Source organism: Vulpes vulpes, chromosome 13, assembly GCF_048418805.1.
Source record: "Vulpes vulpes isolate BD-2025 chromosome 13, VulVul3, whole genome shotgun sequence".
NCBI lineage: Eukaryota > Metazoa > Chordata > Mammalia > Carnivora > Canidae > Vulpes > Vulpes vulpes.
The window spans coordinates 151,308,842-151,329,820 of record NC_132792.1 but is presented as its reverse complement, the minus strand read 5'-3'; the positions used below and the strand labels follow the sequence as shown (position 1 = coordinate 151,329,820).

Below are 20,979 nucleotides of genomic sequence, written 5' to 3'. Positions count from 1 at the left end.
CAGTTTTGTTCATAATAACAAAAGACTGGAAACTCAGATGCCCTTCAACAGCTGAATGCTAAACATGGTACGGCCAGGTCATGGAATACTATGTAGCAGTGAAAAGGAACAACTTTCAATATCTTCAGCAAGTTGGATGAATCTCCAGGGAATTATGCTGAGTGAAAAGAGCCAATTCCAAAGCTTACATACAATTTTCAAAATAAAATTTTAGAAATGGGTAAAATATCAGTGGTTTCCAGGAGTTAAGGATGTGGGATAAAGGGGGTAGGAAGGAGGTAGTTAGAAAAGGCAAGATCCTTATGGTGATGGACCTGTCGGCTGTCTTTACTGTGGTGGATACTGAACCTCTACATGTGATAAAGTTGTAGAAAACCAAACACACACACAGAAATATAAGCAAAACTGAGGAAACCTGGATAAATTTGGTAGATTGTAGCAATGCCAGTATCCTGGTTGTGGTGTATTACAGTTTTGTGAACTGTTACCATTGGGAAAAAACTGGGTAAAGTGTGCATGGGATTGCTCTATATATTATTATAATTGCCCTGAGTCTACAACTATCTCAAAAATCTCAAAAACATTTATAAAATTAGAATTCAAATTTTTAGATTAGAGGAAACATCACAGCCCATCACTAAATTAAGCTCATGTTTTTTTTTTAATTTAATTTAATTTTATTTATTTATGATAGTCATACAGAGAGAAAGAGAGAGAGGCAGAGACACAGGCAGAGGGAGAAGCAGGCTCCATGCGCCGGGAGCCTGATGTGGGATTCGATCCCGGGTCTCCAGGATCGCGCCCTGGGCCAAAGGCAGGCGCCAAACCGCTGCGCCACCCAGGGATCCCTAAGCTCATGTTTTATTCGTACACTTGATCAACAGAATTCTCTATGCCTTCTTTTCAAGGGACTAATAGTTCCCAGTCAGGAACATCACTTCATTTCACTTCATTTAAATGAATCTTTAAAACTGGAGCTTGACCTGGATCATGTGTGTGATCAAAACTGTGTATCTGGGGATCCCCGGGTGGCTCAGCGGTTTGGCACCTGCCTTTGGCCCAGGGCGCGATCCTGGAGTCCCGGGATTGAGTCCCACGTCGGGCTCCCAGCATGGAGCCTGCTTCTCCCTCTGCCTGTGTCTCTGCCTCTCTCTCTCTCTCTGTCTATCATAAATAAACAGTTTAAATAAATCTTTTTTTTTAAAAAAAACCTGTGTATCTGTCCAGATTGCCCTGAGAACTTGGAGATAAAGTCTTAGTCCTTTTAGCGAGCAATCATAAGTATTGTTTTAGAATAAGATCTAACACATTTTACTTTTAAAAAGATTTTACTGATTGAGAGGGAGAGTGTGTGTGGGAGTGGAAGGAGAGGGAGAGAGAATCTGAAGCAGATTTCACGGCAAGCACAGAGCCTGACCCGGGGCTTGATCATACAACTGTGAGATCACCACCCGAGCTGAAACCAAGAGTCAGATGCTCAACTGACTGAGCTGCCCATGTGCCCCATAACACATTTTTTTTTTTATTTTTGAAAAGTTAAATAGTTCCTGACATATTTGATGTGAGAGGCTTAATATCTGATTCTTAAGCATTTTCCCTTAGGTAGACAAAAGTTTGAAAAATATATAAGCACTTTTGCAGTAGAAGTAGATGGAACAGGGTTGCATGAGGCCTTTACATATGAAAATGATCTTTGCAACACTTGGGTAGAGCCCTCCTCTTCCTCTTCCTCCTCCTCCTCGGAGGAGCAGACCATCCACGACACTGCTTGCTGGTGGGCAGTGTTGCTCTTCTGTTTCCAGTCCCTCACCATACTGATTCCGTCAGGTCCAGACAGGTGTGCGGATGGACAGTGCTTGGAGGAGGGGTGTCCTGAGGGCTGTATCGATAGTGGGGACTATCCTCTGATGCCAGTTAGAGAGTAAGGCGTGGATGGTGACCATGCTGTCAGGAGTTTAGTGGAGTTCTAATTTATATAATAGTTCTTTTTTATTTCTAAACCAGTGATTATTTTTTGCATATTTTGCACCTTTTCTTTTACATCACCTGTCTGCCATGGACGTGTATAGTAGAGCTGCCTCTCCCCACTGGGGAGAATGAGTAGGTGATATGAGAGATAGTGGAGAACATGAAGGTATCGTGAGAGCCTTTTCTGTGCTGTCTCGGCACAGCACTGCATGTCGCCTGCCTGTCTTGTTTGGCAGGAGGAAGACCGTAGGGGATGAAAATTGGGGGCAGAGTTGTGTGCCTGGACGGTAGCTTTGGTGAGTTTGATTAAATTCATTCGTCAGAGAATCTGGTTCGGCTTTTTCCAAATCAGAGCCCCTTAGTCTGTGGTTAAATTCCCAAGTGGAAGCCGAACAAACAGCCTTCTTCCACATGGATCAAATAACACTTAATAAAAATGTAGTCGTGTCTATGTATGTAGCCATGTGTGCCTGGAAAAGGATTCTTGGTGGTAAAAGCTGTAGATCATGTTGGAAAACCTTTATTTTTCTTTGTTAAAACCAGTTCTTAAAATGGTCTTTGGCAACCTTGTTTCTTATCATTGGACTCTACCCAGAGGTGAGTGTTTGGGGGAAAATTTGAAGCAAATTTATGTGACTGTTTTCTGCGGGCAATAGGATGGAAAAACAGTAAAACTGAATTGCAGATTTCTCTGATTCTTCTAGGGACTTAAAAGTGCCTGACCTAGTTGCTCAGTTAAAATGTTCTCTCTTGGAGTGTAGGTTTGGGAAAGAATTGTACTTAGACAATATTTTGGAAGAGTTAGCATCTAAAGCTAGGATTTATAGTCTATGGTCCACATTGGTCTTTGCCTTAAAGAATTCTTGTTTTCACAATGAATACCCACCATTTGCTTCGACATGGATGGAACTGGAGAGTAGTATGCTGAGTGAAGTAAGTCAATCGGAGAAGGACAAACATTATATGGTTTCACTCATACGGAGAATATAAAAAATAGTGAAAGGGAATAAAGGGGAAAGGAGAAAAAATGAGTGGGAAAAATCAGAGAGGGAGACAAAACATGAGAAACTCCTAACTCTGGGAAACGAACAAGGGGTAGTGGAAGGGGAGGTGGGTGGGAGGGATGGGGTGACTGGGTGACAGGTACTGACGGGGGCACTTGATGGGATGAGCAGTGGGTGTTATACTACATGTTGGCAAATTGAATTCCAGTAAAAAATATACAAAAGAAAAGCTACTGAAAACTTAAAAAAAAAAAAAAAAGAATTGTTTTCACAAGACCTAAATTCAAGTATCCCCCACTTTAAACTCCATATATTCCTGGAAACCATATTTTAAAGTACACACCAAAAAGGACCCATCGTATTCCCTATAGGAATAATAACTAGTATTTGTATTGCCCTTACTATGTACGCAGAGACCGTTGTAAACATTTCACCTGCATTAACAATCCTCACAGCAAGCTCATGAAATAGATACCATTATCCTAATTTTACATATGAGAAAACTGAGGTAGGGAGAGATTAAGTACCTTGCCTGGAGTCACATGGCTAGTTAATGGGGACAAAGGGATTTATTTTAGGCAGTTGGACTTTAAAGCTTGAGTGATTAAACCACCATAATATGTTGCCTCTCAAATAATGTCAAAACATTATTGTGGTTTTTAAGTAAGGATTTACCAGCCAGATATGACCAAGTATAGATAATAAAAGCAAAGACATGTTTAGTTATTCAATGTCAAATAGCTATAAAACTTAATTGGATAGAAAAATATTCTGATTCTTCTAAAATGGGGATGAACATGCCAATCAGATTGACTATGCAAAGGCCTCGATACTCTATAAAGCACATAAGATACTTTTTCTGCGACATAAATTTGACTGTAAACGATATGCTAGTAAAAATGTAGAGTGATATTTTCATTTAAATCTCTGGTTAGACTTTGAAAGCTGTTTGTGTTTTGAATGTCCCACTTGTCTCAAAGAGACACTAATACTTTCACCTTCACTTCTGCAGGATAGTGTATGTAGGGGCTAGTATTTCAGATTGGTAGTTTTTCCAGCTGTTTTTTGGCTTCCATAGAGTCTGTTGAGAAATCAGCTAAATATCTTGTTGGAGGGGATCCAGTGGTGGGTGGCTTTGGCAGAAGGCTGGAGAGTGGCTCCTTGCTTCTGGGGGGATCTGGGGGGAGTTCTGGGGTAGGCAGCCAACATTCTGGGGATCGTGTGGAAGGTCCTTCTGAATCCTGTGTTGCACTAAATCCCCAGGGCGGTGAGAATAGTCTGGTTAATGGATCGCTAAGCATTATGCTCTTCTCTATAGAATGTTTAATAGCAATACCCAGTAGCTCACTCCTTTCTCTTTTCTTCCCTGCCCCCTCCCTCTTTTTCTCTCTCCCTGGATTCCTCCCTGTCTGCAGCACAGACCCTGGATCCTGGGGGCTTATGGAATGTGGGCCTCCTGGTGTGTGCTGGGGGCCCACGGCACGGCCATTATTTTTCTCCACACCCTCATCTCCTTCTGTGTAGCCCAGCTCCGGTCACTGGCCCTCACATGGCTCTGTTCTCTCTTCCTGCTCTCCACACTGAGGCTGCAAGATGTGGAGGAAGTTAAGGTAAGTGTAGCCGTTTTACCCTTGGCAGTGCTTCCTTTGGGCAGACGCCTTCATTTTCAGCCAAGAGTCAGTTGAAGAACCGTGGTGGGGGTCCCTCCAGTGGCCAAGTGGGGTTGATGCATGTGGATCCTGGTGTGTTGCGTTCTGCACACTTGTCTTTTGTATCTGACTACGTATGCCTTAGCCCTCTGGTTGCCCAGGGTTGACCCTGTACCTCTTTTCCCGGTTTGGTAGGCATGGATGGTGCAAGATGTCGCAGGAGCAGTGGGTAAGGAACAATGGGAAAAGAAAGCAATGGTCTCCTGTGCATTTAATAAAAAAATCATCTGTAGAGTGCTCTACAAGTTACAGGAAAAACTCACATTCCTTATCTCATCCGAGGCACATGATAGCCCTTGAGACAGATAAGGCAGGTGTTTTCCTTGCCCAGAAAATCTTAGGAAGTTTTGATATTCTTTCTTTAGTCGTCATGGAACTGAAACTTCTGGGGTGTCTTTATTTTTATGCACTTGTTCATTCCCTCATTCATTGATACAAGTGACAGCACTCGGATGAGCAAGGTTGGGGCAAAGAACATGATGGGAAAGATGAACCAGAGGGTGAGCTGATTCCTTGGCTCTTCTGGTAACTGTCTTTCCTACTTTTGAAACTGGAGGCAGTCATTCAGCCTGAATCTCAATTTCATCATTTTGAAAATGAAATCAATAGGTGCTCTGTCTTCCTCATGGAGTCGTTCTGAGGCTCTAATAAGATGATATCTGTTAAGTGATTTTGTAAAAATTGTAGCCTTTTGAAAATTCAGTTATTTTTTTCTGTTACACTATTCTTAATTTTTCTTCACTCTCACCGACAGACTGGGGCTAACACTTGAAGCACATATGTCCAAATCTGGACTTAAGAGAGAAAGTAGGGTAATAGCTTCATCTTGACAAAAGACACTTCCCACAGTGATGAACTAGGTGATCATCTAAGTACATGTGCTTAAAAATAGATGTGCACTAAAAATAAAAAGGAATTCATAGCTAACTTTTTCGGGACCTGGCAAATGTAAAAAACAGACTCCAATTATAATTATCATTTGTTTGGGAATAGTTAGCATCAGTTATGGATGTTGGTAGGGAATAAACATTCCATTTATTATGCAGACTAGAAATTTGAAAAATACTGCCCAAGGGGAACAAATGACCAGAAACTAGTTGCTTTGGGTTTTCATGCTTTTGCATGAGTAGTTCTCTCGGTCTTTCTTGGTGGCTGTTGAAGTCCTGGGCATGGAACAGAAACTCTTCACTGCTTAGTTTTTCTGTGGAAAGCTGTTAAAACACCCCCACAGATCACATTCACTGTTCCTTCCTTTGTCCCAGTTTTCTATCTTTTATTCCCATTAATTGTTCTTCTCATTAAAAAAGCAGGGGCAGCCCAGGTGGCTCGGCAGTTTGGTGCCGCCTTTGGCCCAGGGCCTGATCCTGGAGACCTGGGATCAAGTCCCACGTCGGGCTCCCTGTGTGGAGCCTGCTTCTCCCTCTGTCTCTGCCTCTCTTTGTGTCTCTCATGAATAAATAAATAATAAAATCTTAAAAAAAAAGCAGTACATACGGGTTATGGAAAATATTGAAGAATAAAATGATCCATAATTTTACGTCTCTTAGCACTGTTAAGATTTTACCACATACCTATTTTCATGTATACTTGTTATTTCTTATTTCAGCTTGCATTGTAATCATATACTCACATGACCTATCTCCTGTACGAGGATTTAGACACATCGAGGGCAGGGACTATTTTTCTTGACTGTTTCTAAAGCTTATTTGGCAAATCCTCCTCCACAACATGTGGAGCCAAATTAATAACAGAAAAGCAAAAGGAGAAATACGTTTGAAGGCAGGAATCCCATGTGACATTTATAAGCCTCTCTTTGCTTTCTGGATTGCTGGGGGAACTGTCAAAGTACCCACTGGCTGTAGTTAATCTCCATGTCGGGATGAATCTGATAGATGCGTATCTTGGAAAACTTTCATTACAGCCCATCAGGCCTAATGTGAAGTTGATGGGTGGTGGTAGAGCCACTCTTCTGCCCACTGCTTGTTTCTATTACCGGTGAGATTTACCTGCTGCCCCATGGTTCTCAACTCCCTTTACAGTAGCTGCTCTACCCATGGAAGGGGAGTCCTTCCCAGGGGACTGGGTGGCGTCCTTCCTTGACACCCAAGAGTTGTTCTCTTCTTGTCACTTTGCAGAGAGGGTGGTACCAGACAGAAAATGAGTACTACTTACTGCAGTTCACGTTGACCGTGCGTTGCCTGTACTACACCAGCTTCAGCCTTGAGTTCTGCTGGCAGCAGATGCCGAACGGGCACAGCTTCTACTCCTTTCCCTGGCTGGTGGCCTATGTCTTCTATTACCCCGTCTTCCACAACGGGCCTATCCTCAGCTTCCCGGAGTTCATCGCAAAGGTAGAGCCCATTGGGGACTGGATTGGTATTCTGTGGATTAAGGCTCCATCCTTACTGGTCATGGCCATCCATGAGACTCCCGAGGCTCTTCATTCAGGGGCGCCCTCAAATTTAAAACGTGTTATTGTTGTGACTTCCTACGTGATAAATGAAGTACTTAAGGGAAAATAAGTATTTGAAATAAAGGTTAACTTGTCTCTTGCACATGTTCGCTCGAGGAACCCCACACCCTGACTCCTCGATGGGCTCTGGCAACTAGGCCCAATTAGTAACTGGGCGCAGCAAGAAGTCCCAGGGAAAGAAAAAATTGGATTCTGATGGTATTACTTGGAAAAGTAGAAAGGGAAACTGTCTAAGGCTGTTGGTTGGCAAATATCACTTTGTGATATCACTGCTTGTGAAATACCTCTGTCGTCATCTGGGAATTGTTCAGGGTGACCTAGATGAGACAGCAGAGTGGAGTTGGAGGGAGTTTGAACGTAATAATGTGTTTTGGGGTCCAAAAGAGTTTCTGCCCAGGACCCAGCTTCCCTACAGCCTTGTCTGAAGTTCCTGTAAAGCTACCTTTGTCATTCCCACCTCATCTTCCCTCCTACTTCAAATTTTTGTTCTCATTCCACAGCTGGCCTCATGGAACGTGTTTATGAGGTCAGTCAAGGTTTAGTAATCGATAATACCTAAAACCTGTGTTTCTCTACAGGTAGTCCTACCTCCTACCACCAGAACAAAACAATCTTGATGGAGATGGGGATGACACATATGCACACACATACATGCGCACACAACACAGCATATGTACACATAGAACACAACACACGCCTGTGCACAGCACACACAAGCACATACACACATATGCATACACACGCCTGGAAATGAGTTCAAAGTGCAGGGCCAGCAGCCGTGTTGCATTATTTCCTAAGGGCAATGTGTACGGCGCCCCCTGGAAAAGTAGCAGGTTTCTTAGAAATCCCATAGTCTATCTTAAAGATCCTGTGAATTATACATTATACTTAAAAGTATATTTCTGCATTATAACAATAATGTAGTTTTAAAATTGCCAATAAAATTAATTTAATTTTTTTTCCTCCATAGATCTTCAAGTGAGATTGATATTCTAGGCAGATATATGTTTAGCATATGGTTTCTCATACCTCAGTTTGGGTTACATAGGGTCATTCTTCTGTCATGAAGTAATTTGAAGTTTGTGTTTGGGAATTGTATTTAAAATTATTGTGTAAAAGACAGGTGGTTAGTGATGGCAACTGATCTAATTTAGTGGTTCTCAAAGTGAGGTCTTTGTACCACCAGCAACAGGACTATCTGGGAACTTGTTAGAAATGCAAATTCTTGGGATGCCTGGTGGCTCAGCAATTGAGCATCTGCCTTCAGCTCAGGGCATGATCCCGCTGTCCTGGGATTCCTGGGATCGAGTCCCATATGGGGCTCCCTGCATGGGGCCTGCTTCTCCCTCTGCCTATGTCTCTGCCTCTCCCCCTCTCTCTGTGTGTCTCTCATGAATAAATAAATAAATCTTAAAAGAAATGCAAATTCTTGGGCCCCACCTCAGATCTGATTCAGACACTCCAGGGGTAGGGTCCAGCAATGTGATTTATTAGGCCTTCCAGGTGATCCTGCAGCCTGCTAGAGGTGGAGAACCATTGTCCTGAGTTCCTCAGCAGAGCTGGGGGCTGGGGGTGTCCAAGTGTAGGTCAGGCCCTACAGGTTTCTTCCTGTAAGGGAGTCAGGTGTGGAGACTGGCTGCATCTCTGTCTTACTCCCTCTTTTTTTCAATCCTTTCAAAATGGAAGCATGTGCTAAAACAGGGAACTGGGAAGGTAAACCGAGACCTGTCTTTGTCTGGGAAGAGTCATAGGAAAGTTGGTCTAGAGAAGGCAAATGTTTAGTAAGCTGCAGGGCAAGTAAAAACAGCCACGAGGCTTCCACATTACAGAAGGTCTTATGGGGCACTGACCCCCTTTGAGAAAAGTGGGTCTTAAAAAGGAAGCAGTTAGCTAGGAAGCTAAGCCAGTAGTGAAAGAGTTCCTTCAGGGAGGCCAAGAAGGAAGAGGCTGCTGGGGGAGGAAGAAGGCCAACTGGAAGAACTTGTAAGCAACGTTTGCTCTGAAGGAGGATGTGAGTGAATGAACATAAAAGTAACATGAAATGGCAGTAGTGAAATTCATGGTTCTACGGTGATGGGGTCAACGAGAGCCAGAGAACGAGGCTCTGCCGCCAGGGGGCAGCAGAGCCCCACCGTGGAAACCAACCAGAAGGGGGAACTCTGGTTGATAAAAGACAGTGTTGGGCACACCGTGGGGGGAATGTTATCTTTCACCCCATGCAGCTTTTTTTTAATGTGTACATCGCATACACAGGATGAGGGAAGCATAGAGGAGGTGTCCTCTGTGAAGTCAGCCATGTGCAGTTTGCACTCCCATCCTGAGCAGGTAAACGTTTGCCTGTTAAAAGGCCATAGTGCCTGAACTTGGAGGCCATCTCAGATGGCATTTGGAGTTTCAGGAACATGTGCCCCGTTTATTTTTCTCCCATGGTCTGTGGAGCTCAGATACTGAGCGAGGAGGGGTGATGCTAGAGGACGGGGCAGGTTTAACAAGCAGAGGCACTTACCCACAAGGCTTGCTCATTCACTTAGCTTGGAGCCCAAGCAGGTTGAATTGTGCAGTAGAGGCTGGCGTGGGGAAGGATGGTGAGTCTGAATGTGGTAGGACCAGGGGGCTTTTCCTTACAGGGCCCGTGCTCAAATGGTTAGCTTGCACGGTGGCTACGAGCAAAGGCCCGGGAGCCCAGCCCTATTGTTAACAGGGTTTGAATTCCTACTTCGCTTTAGCTTTTGAGAGCATTTAGTGAATTACTTACCTCAGTGGTGAAACGGGAAGAATAATAGTACCTCCCTCATAGGATTGTTATAAGGATTAAAGGATTTTGTATAGGTAACATGGCTTGACATGTGAACACCCTGAAGTGTTAATGATTACTGTTATTGTTGTTGGTAGCCAAAAGCATGTGGCAGTTTTGGGAGAGGTTATTGGAGGAGGTCATGGAGAGGATATGACTGCTGGTTGACCCATAAGCTGCACCCAGGCAATCAGAGGCTCCTCACACCTGGCCCCATCCTTAGAATGTACATCCCACCTGCCATTCCCCACTAGGAGCTATTCCAAGGACACACAGCCTTGAAAGAGTAAGGTGTCATTGAGACCCTTGGACTCGAATATGTGACTGAACTGGGTTAAGGCCTCTATCTAAACTTTTAAGATTTGGTAGGCGGGTGTGGAGATCTTGCAGCAACTCGAGACTAGTCTTGTGTTTAAGTTCCTCTGTTTATTTCATCTGCCGCCTACCAATCTGGAGTGCTTTACCTCTTCATTCCCTCCTTGTCCTCCATGTAGAGGGGCCAGTTTCACAGCTTACCCCTTGGTGGGCTCAGACTTAAATGGCTAGGGCTGGTAAGAGCTGGGCAGGCAGACAATGTCCCACATGTGTCACTCAGCATTTGGGGTGGGCTCTGGCTCTAGAGGCCAGCTGGAATAATACAGACTGTAATAAAGAACACCAACTGAGCGCTTGCTCCGAGCCAGCTGTGGCATGTGCTAACTCCTTCATCCTCACAGCCACTGGAGAAGAGAGATACGATTGTTACCACCACTTTACAGATGGTAACACAGAGGCAAAGAGAGGCTAATTGAATGCACATTGGGGGTGGAAGGAATCCAGATGCGAGCCTTGCTGCCAGCTGGGCAGCCAGCCCCACAGGAGTTAGAGGCTGCAGTGTGGCCTGGTGGATATCTGGATCTGGAGGCTCAGGCTGGCTAGAGCAGTGGCAGTGCTTGTTGTTGTGGCAGAGACCACTGAGTACCATCGGCCTTGGTCTGGATGCCTGGGGAGAGGGAGGTGAGGGCTGATTACAGAACACTCCGCTGGGAGTCGGGTATGATCTGAGACCATGGACTGGAGAGAAGTTTATCTGTCACAAAGGATAAGACTCCTGGCTGCAATGCCCTTGACCCAGGCGTAGAGGTTGGAGCAGAGTTGGCAGAGTCAAACGCTGGCTCCAGGGAAGGCTTTTGTTTGGCGCTCTTAAATATATGTATTATTAGCGTGTGAAGGAAAAGAACCTTTCATCTTTTAGAACTGTCATCTTTAATCATCAGACTATCTTTGAAAGGCTTCAGTATTCCTTTTTATGCAATTTGCATGAAATGAGGTTTTAAAATATAATGTGTTTTAAAATGCACTTTGCAGATGAGTTAATGTGTATTTTTTAGTGGAGTCTTAACTAAAAATTCCCATTGATGGCAGTTTCCAATGGTCTTAAGGTTGGCACTCCCCGAGGTTTGAGATATCTCAAATGAAATGCTTGCATGCAGACAAGAGAGCTCATTAGGTGAGCTGTGTATGGCATATCTTTTATTCCTGCTGGATTGACAAGGGACAAATGCTGAATTTTTTAAATAAAAGGGAATCAACTAGATTGAAGGTATAAATGGACTGTAATCATATGACACTAAGGAAAGATGAAAAAACTTTTTTAAGTACAAGCAAATAGAGTAAAAAACTGGATTGTTTTCCTTCTCCTGTATTCATTTGTATGATTAAGGAATAGACAATTCTGTTACTCTGAATGAGGAGGCATCCAACATCAAAAGGTAGGCATTGCAGCGGAAAGTTCAGCCCTTCTGGTCCAGTGGTGACACATAATCATACCTTATTAAACCGGGTAGAGAGGTTTTGCCCTGGGGAGAGTAGGTGAGCCATTATTGGGAAGCCAATCAACCACAAAATGTACCTCATGTTTCTCCTTAATTATAGATATTTGTGTCATTTTAGACTGCACATTGTTTGGGGGAAGCTAAGGCAGGCCTCTGAATGGCAATTGCCTGGAGCTAAGAAGGGATTGGGTAGGCATGTTTTCCTGATTGCCTCATGTCGCTGTCTTCCCATCCAGCTGCTTCTCTATTTCCTGGCTTGGGGCTGCACACCCCAGTGATGCTCTGAGGCCTCAGGTACAGATTTGGTCTTCAGGAGACCTGAGCCTGGGGTGGGCTTATGCTCAGGGTCCTACAGGCCATGTGCACAGTTGCTTATTTAGAAAGTGGGGACATTTTGTTGTGTGAAGATTGTGTTCTGTCTACGCTGCTTTTGAGGCCACTATCACATTCAGCCAGGGGCCTGCTTCCCTCCAAGAGTGTGGCACCAAGGAAGGGGCCGCCTGTGGTCTGGAATGGTTTAGTTGCCTCTTCGAGTCTCAGCTTAGCTGACTGCCTTGGGGTGAACTCTTCTGGCCTCCGCAGACCAATGGACACTATGTTCATAATCGTTTCCTCATTTGCTGATGGCAGTGAGGTCCAAATGAATTTGCTTTAGAGAACTGGGAAAGAATGAACAAAGAGGAACTCAGCTCCTTGTTGATAAGAAAATCAACAGGTGAGGTGGGAAGTTGAGGAGAAGTAAAGATGGGTCCAGTGTAGGAGAATGAGCATCTTACGTGTAGAAGATGCTAGGCTGCCCAGGGGGGCGGGGGCTGTCCTGAAGCTAGATATTTTTTAGAAGGGTGAAGAAATAGAGGACCTTGCCTCATAGGGAACACTAAAGTCTTCACAATATTGTGAAGTTCCATTATTTTTCCCTTTGATTATAAAAATAAACAACTGTTAAAAGCAGTCTAAAAATCTGACCAAAAGGGGTACAATCACTGTTACCATTTTGGTGTGTGTTTTTCTAGTCTTTAATTATTTAATGCACGTTGGAAAAAGTAGTTTTCATGTCCACATAATATTGAGGTGCGCTCATGCATTTGACCAACCTCCCACTGTTGGACATTTGGGGTATTTCCTTTTCTTCCCAATTCACTAGCAGATGTGAGTGATTGGGCAGGTAGTCATCTCTGCATTGAGGCTTTGTCCATCCATTGGCCTACAGATCCATTGCTGTAGTCGTTGTCTGGTCTTGCAGAGCACACACACCTCAGGTATGCATGCAGATGAAAGCCACCCTCACTTTATGCCTGGAAAGGGATGTGCATTGGGTCATGTAGTCCAGCTGTGGTTGCACAAAGCCCTGATAAGCCCAGTCTTCCTTCTGGGAAAACCCTTCCCAGATAACTTGGCAGATCTCTCCCAACAGTTATGGTTGCTTCTAACAAGGCAGGTGGCTATGGCTGAGCAAAATACCTCCCCGAGGCCAACTGTGGAAAGCTAATGGAAGAAGGAAATTCCTGTTAGTTTGATCAATTTACATTGAAAATATTAAACCAATACACTTCCCTTGGTATAGCTACCTAAGCAGATGGCAAAAGGGAGGAAGCCATTCGTGCAGATGACTGCGATGCCTCTGAACCAGCCAGAATTTCTTAAGCTGGTGTCTTGCCGTGAGAGGACAGTTTGAGAAAGTAGTAGAATGTTCGGTCAAAATGGAGTAAATGTAAATCCCCTGGCGTGCAGATTTCCCTTCCTCCCTGAGGGCAGCGCCTATCATTCCTGGCTGCAGTGGGACCCCCTGCACCTTTGGTGTTCAAGGAGTGTGGGAGCCCAAGAGGCCCTAAGAATGAGCCTTTCCTGTTCGTGTAGCGTCTTGAGCCCAAGTTGTCAAAAGCTAAATCAAGTCCATTTCTTCTGCCAGCGAATGTTTGCTGATCCAACTTCATCATTTATGCATTAGCTTCACCTCTACATTACAAGGCAGGCTTCAGTCTAATAAAATCTTGTCAGAGTAAGATCCAGACCACTTATATGCTTGCTCATTTTTGTGTGTTTGCCTAGTGATGTAAGGCTGAAATTGAATTCACACAAATTTTATAAGGTGCTTATGCATTTCAGCATCTATGTGTTTTAAAGTACTTTAAAAAAAAAGATTTTATTTATTCATGACAGAGAGAGACAGAGACAGAGACAGAGACATAGGCAGAGAGAGAAGCAGGCTTCTTGTGAAAAGCCTGATGTGGGACTCGATCCCAGGACCCCGGGACCATGACCTGAGCCAAGGTAGACACCCAGATGCCCCTAAAGTATTGTGTATCCCTAGACAGCAGGCAGTGAGGCAAGACCCAGAACTCAGCTACTGTGATAAAATTGGTTCTGTGTTGTTCATATGTTGAGTGAACTCTCAGTAGTCTGTCCTTGTCCGTGAATAATAGAAACGTCCTTCTCTCACCTTTGGCATTTGGTCCTGTCCTATGTCCTAATTCTGCCCTGAAACTGGTATGCCTCTGGGATGCCATGAGGGAAGAATGTGAAGAAGGCGCAGTAGGAGGCACCCAGGTTGCCAGATACCAACTACCAATTAGCCTGTGCTATTTATATGCGGGTGCTGTGCTGAGTACTTCATATATATCATCATATTTAGTCATGACCATTTTTTTCACCTTATGTATAAGAGAACCAAACCTCAGAGAGATTAAGTGACCTGCTAAGGATCACACGGCTGGGTGGTTTGTGCTAGAATCTGATCCCAATTCTGACTGTAAAGTTCATGTTCTTAACTTACATTGCACTGTGTGCTGATTAAGAGACTTGTCCTGTGTACTGTCCTTGTGTTTATTCTGCTTTATTTCAAAAACAACTTCAGTTAAGAGAACACACCCACATCTAAATTTTCCCTTGTTCTCAGGCTCTGTTTCTCCTCCCTTTCTCTTACCAGTCCTGTACCCCTTCCTGACGTGGCCCTACCTTTACCAGCCTTACAGGTGGGTGGGTGATGGATGAAGACAGGCAGTGTGACACCTGAGCCTAAAGAGACCCCAAAGTCCTGAGGGGGAGTACTTCGGGTACCGCCCTCCACGCTGGGTTTTTGCTAGGCCGTTGCTGCGGTGAAGGGATGCAGAACCTACCTTGGTTCTTGACGCTAAGCTAGCTCGTAGATCCCACCCAAGCTTGGATGTGACTTTTTCACCCAAGAACAATGAATAACTACACCGACCCTCTGTTGGTATAAGTGGCAATGATGTTTGTGAGAAGTTGACTAGAAATACTGTCTAGGGGACTGTTTGGAAGATTTAAAAAGTCAAGGCACAATCCAATGACTTCTTTTGTTTCTCCTTTAGGTGCAGCAGCAAGAGTACTGCTCGCTGAAGTCCAACCTTTCCGCCTTTGCCGTGGGGCTGGGTCGCCTCCTCTGCTATTGGTGGTTGGCAGAGCTGATGGTTCACCTCATGTACATGCACGCCATCTACAGCAGTGCCTCTCTCCTGAAGGCTGTCTCTTGTTGGACCTTAGGTAATTGTGGAAATTACTGTCAGTGGAACAAGCATCAAGAGTTAGCTTCAGAGTAAGGCTGGGCTGGGTGGCAGACAGGGTGTAGTTGTCTTGAGTAGTCCCTCTTTTTTTTTTTTTTAACTGACCTTGTTCCTCTGTGGCCAAGCTGATGCATGTGTGAGGTGGATGATGGATGTGAGGGCCAGGCTTTGTGGTCTGGGAGCTAAGGGTGGTAGGAATCCCTTTTCATAATGGAATCCTACTAAGCTTACTGGGGTCTGCATCTTTATGGTGTGGCCAGCACTGTAGTTGACAGCAGAGGGCAAGAGATGTAGGGGACAGCCTTCGAGTCCCTACAAAGAGGCGATGCTCCAGGACTGAGTTGGGCTGTGGTATTCATTGTGGTTCTCGTGCATGATACTAAAGAAGAGAATATGAGCTTTAGGGCGGGACAGACCTGGGCTTGAGTCTCAGCTCCACCTACCACTAGTGGGCTGCCTTTGACGGGTTACTAAACCTCTCTGCATCTTTATCCTGTGAGGGGAACAGCCTTGATTTTGCAGGGCTGTTTTGAGGGCTAAATGGAACCCTGCAGGTGAAGGGCTTAGCTCATAGTGTCTGGTAGATAGAATAAACGGTGTGTGCTAGTGTATATCCCTCTGTTGCCTGCCCCCTTTTTTGGTCTGCGCATTTCTTTATATCTGCAAGAAGGTGGGATGGGAGTAATCTCCTTAGCAGGACACAGTCTCCAGTATAGGACTGGTCTGTGGAGAAACCACTGCTTTTTATTTCTCTGGCCAAAACAGCAGAGACCATGCCCCTTTCTGGACAAAAATCTCCTATTTCCTTGTTTGCTCTCCTTTTAAGAACTCCCGTGGTAGCTGAATTCAGCCTTGTGGTCTGACCTCCAGCCTGTAGCTCCGCTGGGAAATGTGTGATCTTCCAGTCAGATTAAGCTGCTCCCTATGGAGGGCAAGAGTACAAGCCTGACTCCTTATCTGTTTGGTGATTTATAGATTTTTTTCAAGTCTTGATTGTCCTTGATATCACACATGCTTAATCAGAATGTTTTCAAGGAAGATACCTTTTAGGATTGGAAAAATACTGAGTTGTTTTAATTAAAGTCTCTTTTTTTCCCCCCAACAAGTACTTTTTTTTTTTTTAATAGTTGAGGGTAACTAATACAAGGTTTTAATGAAATGCTTAGACAAACAGAATAGGAGGAAACGATGACATGCTAAATCAGATCCCTGTTGTACTGCACCCAAATTAAACTATCAGTTCATGTGATTTTAACTATAAGTAACACAGCACAACTCAAAATGCGGTTCAAACGATACAGAAAAACCGTTATCTCTAAGGTCAGCACCAGTGGTAGTAAATTCAGTGACTCAGAAGAGTCATTAATGATCCATTTGGGGATCTGTCACTCAGTTTAAGAACTAACCAGAATCCTAGAAGCCCTTTGTTTATTTCTGTAACCCATTACTTTCTGTCACCCTCCTCTCCTGAGTTTTGGTTTAGTCATTCCTTTTTTTTTTTTAACTTAAAAATACAGACTTTATTTTTAGAGTTTTAAACACTTCTAGGTTTTACAGAGAAATGGGGAGGAGAGTGTAGAGATTTTCCATGTACTCCCTGACCCTCATATGCACAGCTACCTGCACGAGCAACATCCCCACCAGGGCAGTGTGTTTGTTGTAACTGATGAACCTACATCAACACATCATTATCACCTCAAGTCCATCATTTATGTTAGAATTTACTCTTGGTGTTTGTCGTACAGTCTGTGGGTTTTGACAGATGTATAATGACACGTATCTGCCACTTTAATGTCACAAAGTAGTCTCATAGCCCTGAAAATCCTTGGTGCCCTTTGTTTTTATCCCTCCCTCCCGTCTAACCCCTGACAACCACTGATCCCTTTACCATCTCCATAGTTTTGTCTTATCCAGAATGTTATATAATTGGAATGATACAATATGTAGCTTTTCCAGATTGAAAAGCTTAGTACTCTTATGCATTTAAGGTTTCTCCATGTCTCTTCATGGCTTGATCACTCATTTATTTTTAGCACTGAATAATCCATTGCCTAGAATGTACCAGAGTTTGTCCCTGAAGGACATCTTAGTTGTTTCTGAGTTGTACAATTATGAATAAAGATGCTGCAAACATCTGTGTGCAGGTTTTTGTGGGGACAGGAATTTAAAACTCCTTTGAATAGGTACCACGGAGTACAGTTGCTGGATTGGATGGTAAGGGTATGTTTATTTGTGTAAGAAACTGCCCTACTCAGCCCGGGTGGCTCAGTGGTTTAGTGCCGCCATCAGCCCAGGGCATGATGCTGGAGACCCGGGATGGAGTCCCACGTCGGGCTCCCTGCATGGAGCCTGCCTGTGTCTCTGCCTCTCTCTCTCTCTTTTTCTCTCTGTCTCTCATGAATAAATAAATTAAAAAAAAAAAGAAACTGCCCTACTGTTTTCCAAAGTGGCTGTATCATTTTGCATTCCCACCAGCAATGAATGAGTTCTGTTGCTCTGCATTTTTGTCAGCTTTTGTTGTTGTCAGTGTTTAGGATTTCAGCTATTCTAGTAGCTATAGAGTAGTATCTCACTGTTGTTTTAATTTGCAATTCTCTAGTGACATTTGATGTGAAGCATCTTTTCATATGCTTTTTTGCCATCTCTCTATCTTTGCATAGTGTCTGTTCAGGTCTTTTGCTCATTTTTAAATTGGATTTTTCATTTTTTTAATTATTGAGTTTTAATGATTCTTTGTGTATTTTAGATAAAAGTCCTTTATCAGATGTATCTTTTGCGAACATTTTCTCCTAGCCTGTGGCTTGTCTTCTCACTCTATTGACAGTGTCTTTCACAGAACAAAAGTTAAAAAATTTTGCAAGTCCAGCTTATCAATTATTTCTGTCATGGATTACACCCTTGGGGTTGTATCTAAAAAGTCATTGCCACATCCAAGGTCACCTAGATTTTCTCCTATGTCCTCTTCCAGGAGTTTCATAGTTTTGAACTTTACAGTTAGATTTCTACTCCATTTTCAGTTAGTTTTTGTTAAGGCTGGAAAGTCTGTGTTTAGATTTTTTTTTTTTTTTTGCATATGGATGTTCAGTTTTTGTAGCACCATTTATTGAGAATATCTTTGCTCACATTGTATTGCCTTTGATCCTTTGTCAAAGATGGATTGACTGTATCTATGGGGGTCTACTTCCGGGCACTCTATTCTGTGCTATTGATCTTTTTGCTTATTCTTTTATCAGTGTCACACTGTCTTGATTACTGTAGCTTTATAGTAAGTCTTTAAGTCAGATAGTGTCAGTCCTCTGACTTTGCTTTTCTCCTTCAATATTATTCACTTTATTCTGGGTCTTTTACCTCTTCGTATAAACTTTAGAAACAGTTTGTTGATATCTACAAAATAACTTGCTAGGATTTTGGTTTGGATTGCACTGAATCTATAGATCAATTAAGGAAGAACTGATATTTTGACAATATGAGTCTATGAGCGTGAGATACCTTTCCCTTTAATTAGTTCTTCTTTGTTTCAACAGAGTTTTAGTTTTCCTTATATATAACTTGTATGTATTTTGTTAAATTATACCTAAATTTTTTGAGTGCTAATTCATATAATATTGTTTTTGATTTCAAGTTTTTTAAAAAAGATTTTTATTTATTCATTTGAGAGAAAGAGAAAAAGAGAGCATGAGCAGGGGTGAAAGTCAGAGGAAGAGGGAGAAGCTGACTCCTCACTGAACAGGGAACCCAATGTGGGCCTTGATCCAAGACCCCGGGATCTTGACCTGAGCCAAAGGCCAGCACTTAACTGACAGAGCCACCCAGGTGCCCCTGTTTTTAATACCAAATCCCACGTGTTCACTGTTGGTATATTGGAAAGTGATTGACTTTGGTATATTAACCTTGTATCATGCAACCTTGCTACTATTGTTATATTAGTTCCAGGAGGGTTTTTTAAAAAATATCTTATTTATTTATTCATGAAAGACACACACAGAGAGAGGCAGAGACATAGGCAGAGGGAGAAGCAAGCTCCATGTAGGGAGCCTGATATAGGACTTGATCCCAGGTCTCCAGGATCACGCCGTAGGCCGAAGGCGGCATCAAACCGCTGGGCCACCTGGGCTGGCCAGTTCCAGGAGGTTTTGTTGTAGTTGTTGACTCTTTGGAATTTTCTACATAGACAATCCTGTCATCTGCAAATAAAAATTTCCTCCTTCCCAAAGTGTATAGCTTTTGTTTCATTTTCTTCTCTTATTATATTAGCTAGGACTTCCAGTATGATATTGGAAAGGAGTGATCAGAGAGGACATGATTGCCTTTTTACTGATCTTAGTGGGAAAGCTTCTAGTTTCTCACCATTAAGTATGATGGTAGCTGTAGGTTTTTTGCAGATGCTTTTTTATCAAGTTGAGGAAATTCCCCTCTATTCCTAGTTTGCTGAGAGTTTTTATCATGAATGGGTTTTAGATTTCGTCAGATGCTTTTTTTTTTTTTTGCATATGTTGATGTGATTATGTGTTTTTTTCTTTTTTGGTCTGTTGATGTGGTGGATTACATTAACTGATATTCAGATGTTGAACCAACTTGCATATGTGGGATAAATCTTGTCATGGTGTATAATTGTTTTTATACTTTATTGGATTTGATTTGCTAATTCTTTTTATTATAATATTATTGACTATATTCCCTATGCGGTATTTTACCTGTGACATATTTAGTAACTGAAATTTTGTACCTCTTGATTCCCTGATTTGCTAATATATTGTTGAGGATTTGTGCATCTATGTTCATTAATGGTATTGAACATTGTAATATCTTTGTCTGATTTTGTGTTAGGATAATGCTGGCCTCATAGAGTGAGTTAGGAAATATTTCCTCTATTTCTGTCTTCTGGAAGAGATTGTAGAGTACTGGCATAGTTTCTTCCTTAATGTTTTCCTTAAATGTTTTCTGTTTTGGAAGGTTATTAATTAGTGGGTCAATTTTTATAGATGTAAGCCTATTCATATTATATAATCCTCTGTAAATTGGCACATTGTATCTTTCAAGAAATTGGTTCTTTTTATCCAAGTTATCAAATTTGTGGGCAAAGAGTTTTTCATAACATTGCTATATCATCCTTTTGATGTTCATTGGTTCTGTAGTGATGTCTTCATGTTCATTTTCATGTTAGTAATATGAGAAATTTGATTTTTTTAAAAATTTTTATTTATTTATGATAGTCACAGAGAGAGAGAGAGAGAGAGAGAGAGAGGCAGAGACACAGGCAGAGGGAGAAGCAGGCTCCATGCACCGGGAGCCCGACGTGGGATTCGATCCCGGGTCTCCAGGATCGCGCCCTGGGCCAAAGGCAGGCGCCAAACCGCTGCGCCACCCAGGGATCCCTGATTTTTTTTTCTTAACCTAGCTAGAGACTTACTGATTTAATTGATCTTTTCAAAGAACCAGCTTTTGGTTTTGTTGACATTTTTGTATAGATTTCCTATTTTTAATTTCATTGATGTCTGCTCTAATTTTTATTATCTCTTCTGCTTACTTTGTATTTAATTTGCTCTTTTTTTCTAGTTTTCTAAGATGGACACTTAGATTATTGATTTGAGATCTTTCTTCTCTTCTAATATATACATCGAATGTTATAAATTTACTTTTAAGCACTATGTTTGCTGCATCCCATGAATTTTGAGAAGTTTTTTCCTTTTTGTTTA

At 42.7% G+C, this 20,979-nt stretch overlaps 1 protein-coding gene across 4 annotated transcripts in view; it reads left to right on the top strand.

The window, feature by feature from the left end:
• The window catches only part of HHAT (hedgehog acyltransferase), a 308,869-nt gene that overhangs the window by 60,012 nt on the left and 227,878 nt on the right, over positions 1-20,979 (top strand). For all 4 annotated transcript variants that reach the window (XM_072733345.1, XM_025982284.2, XM_025982283.2 and 1 more), the window contains exons 5-7: positions 4,388-4,582; positions 6,817-7,032; positions 15,092-15,263. In XM_072733345.1, the coding sequence (XP_072589446.1) occupies positions 4,388-4,582; positions 6,817-7,032; positions 15,092-15,263 (583 nt within the window). The remainder of the gene's footprint in view (positions 1-4,387; positions 4,583-6,816; positions 7,033-15,091; positions 15,264-20,979) is intronic.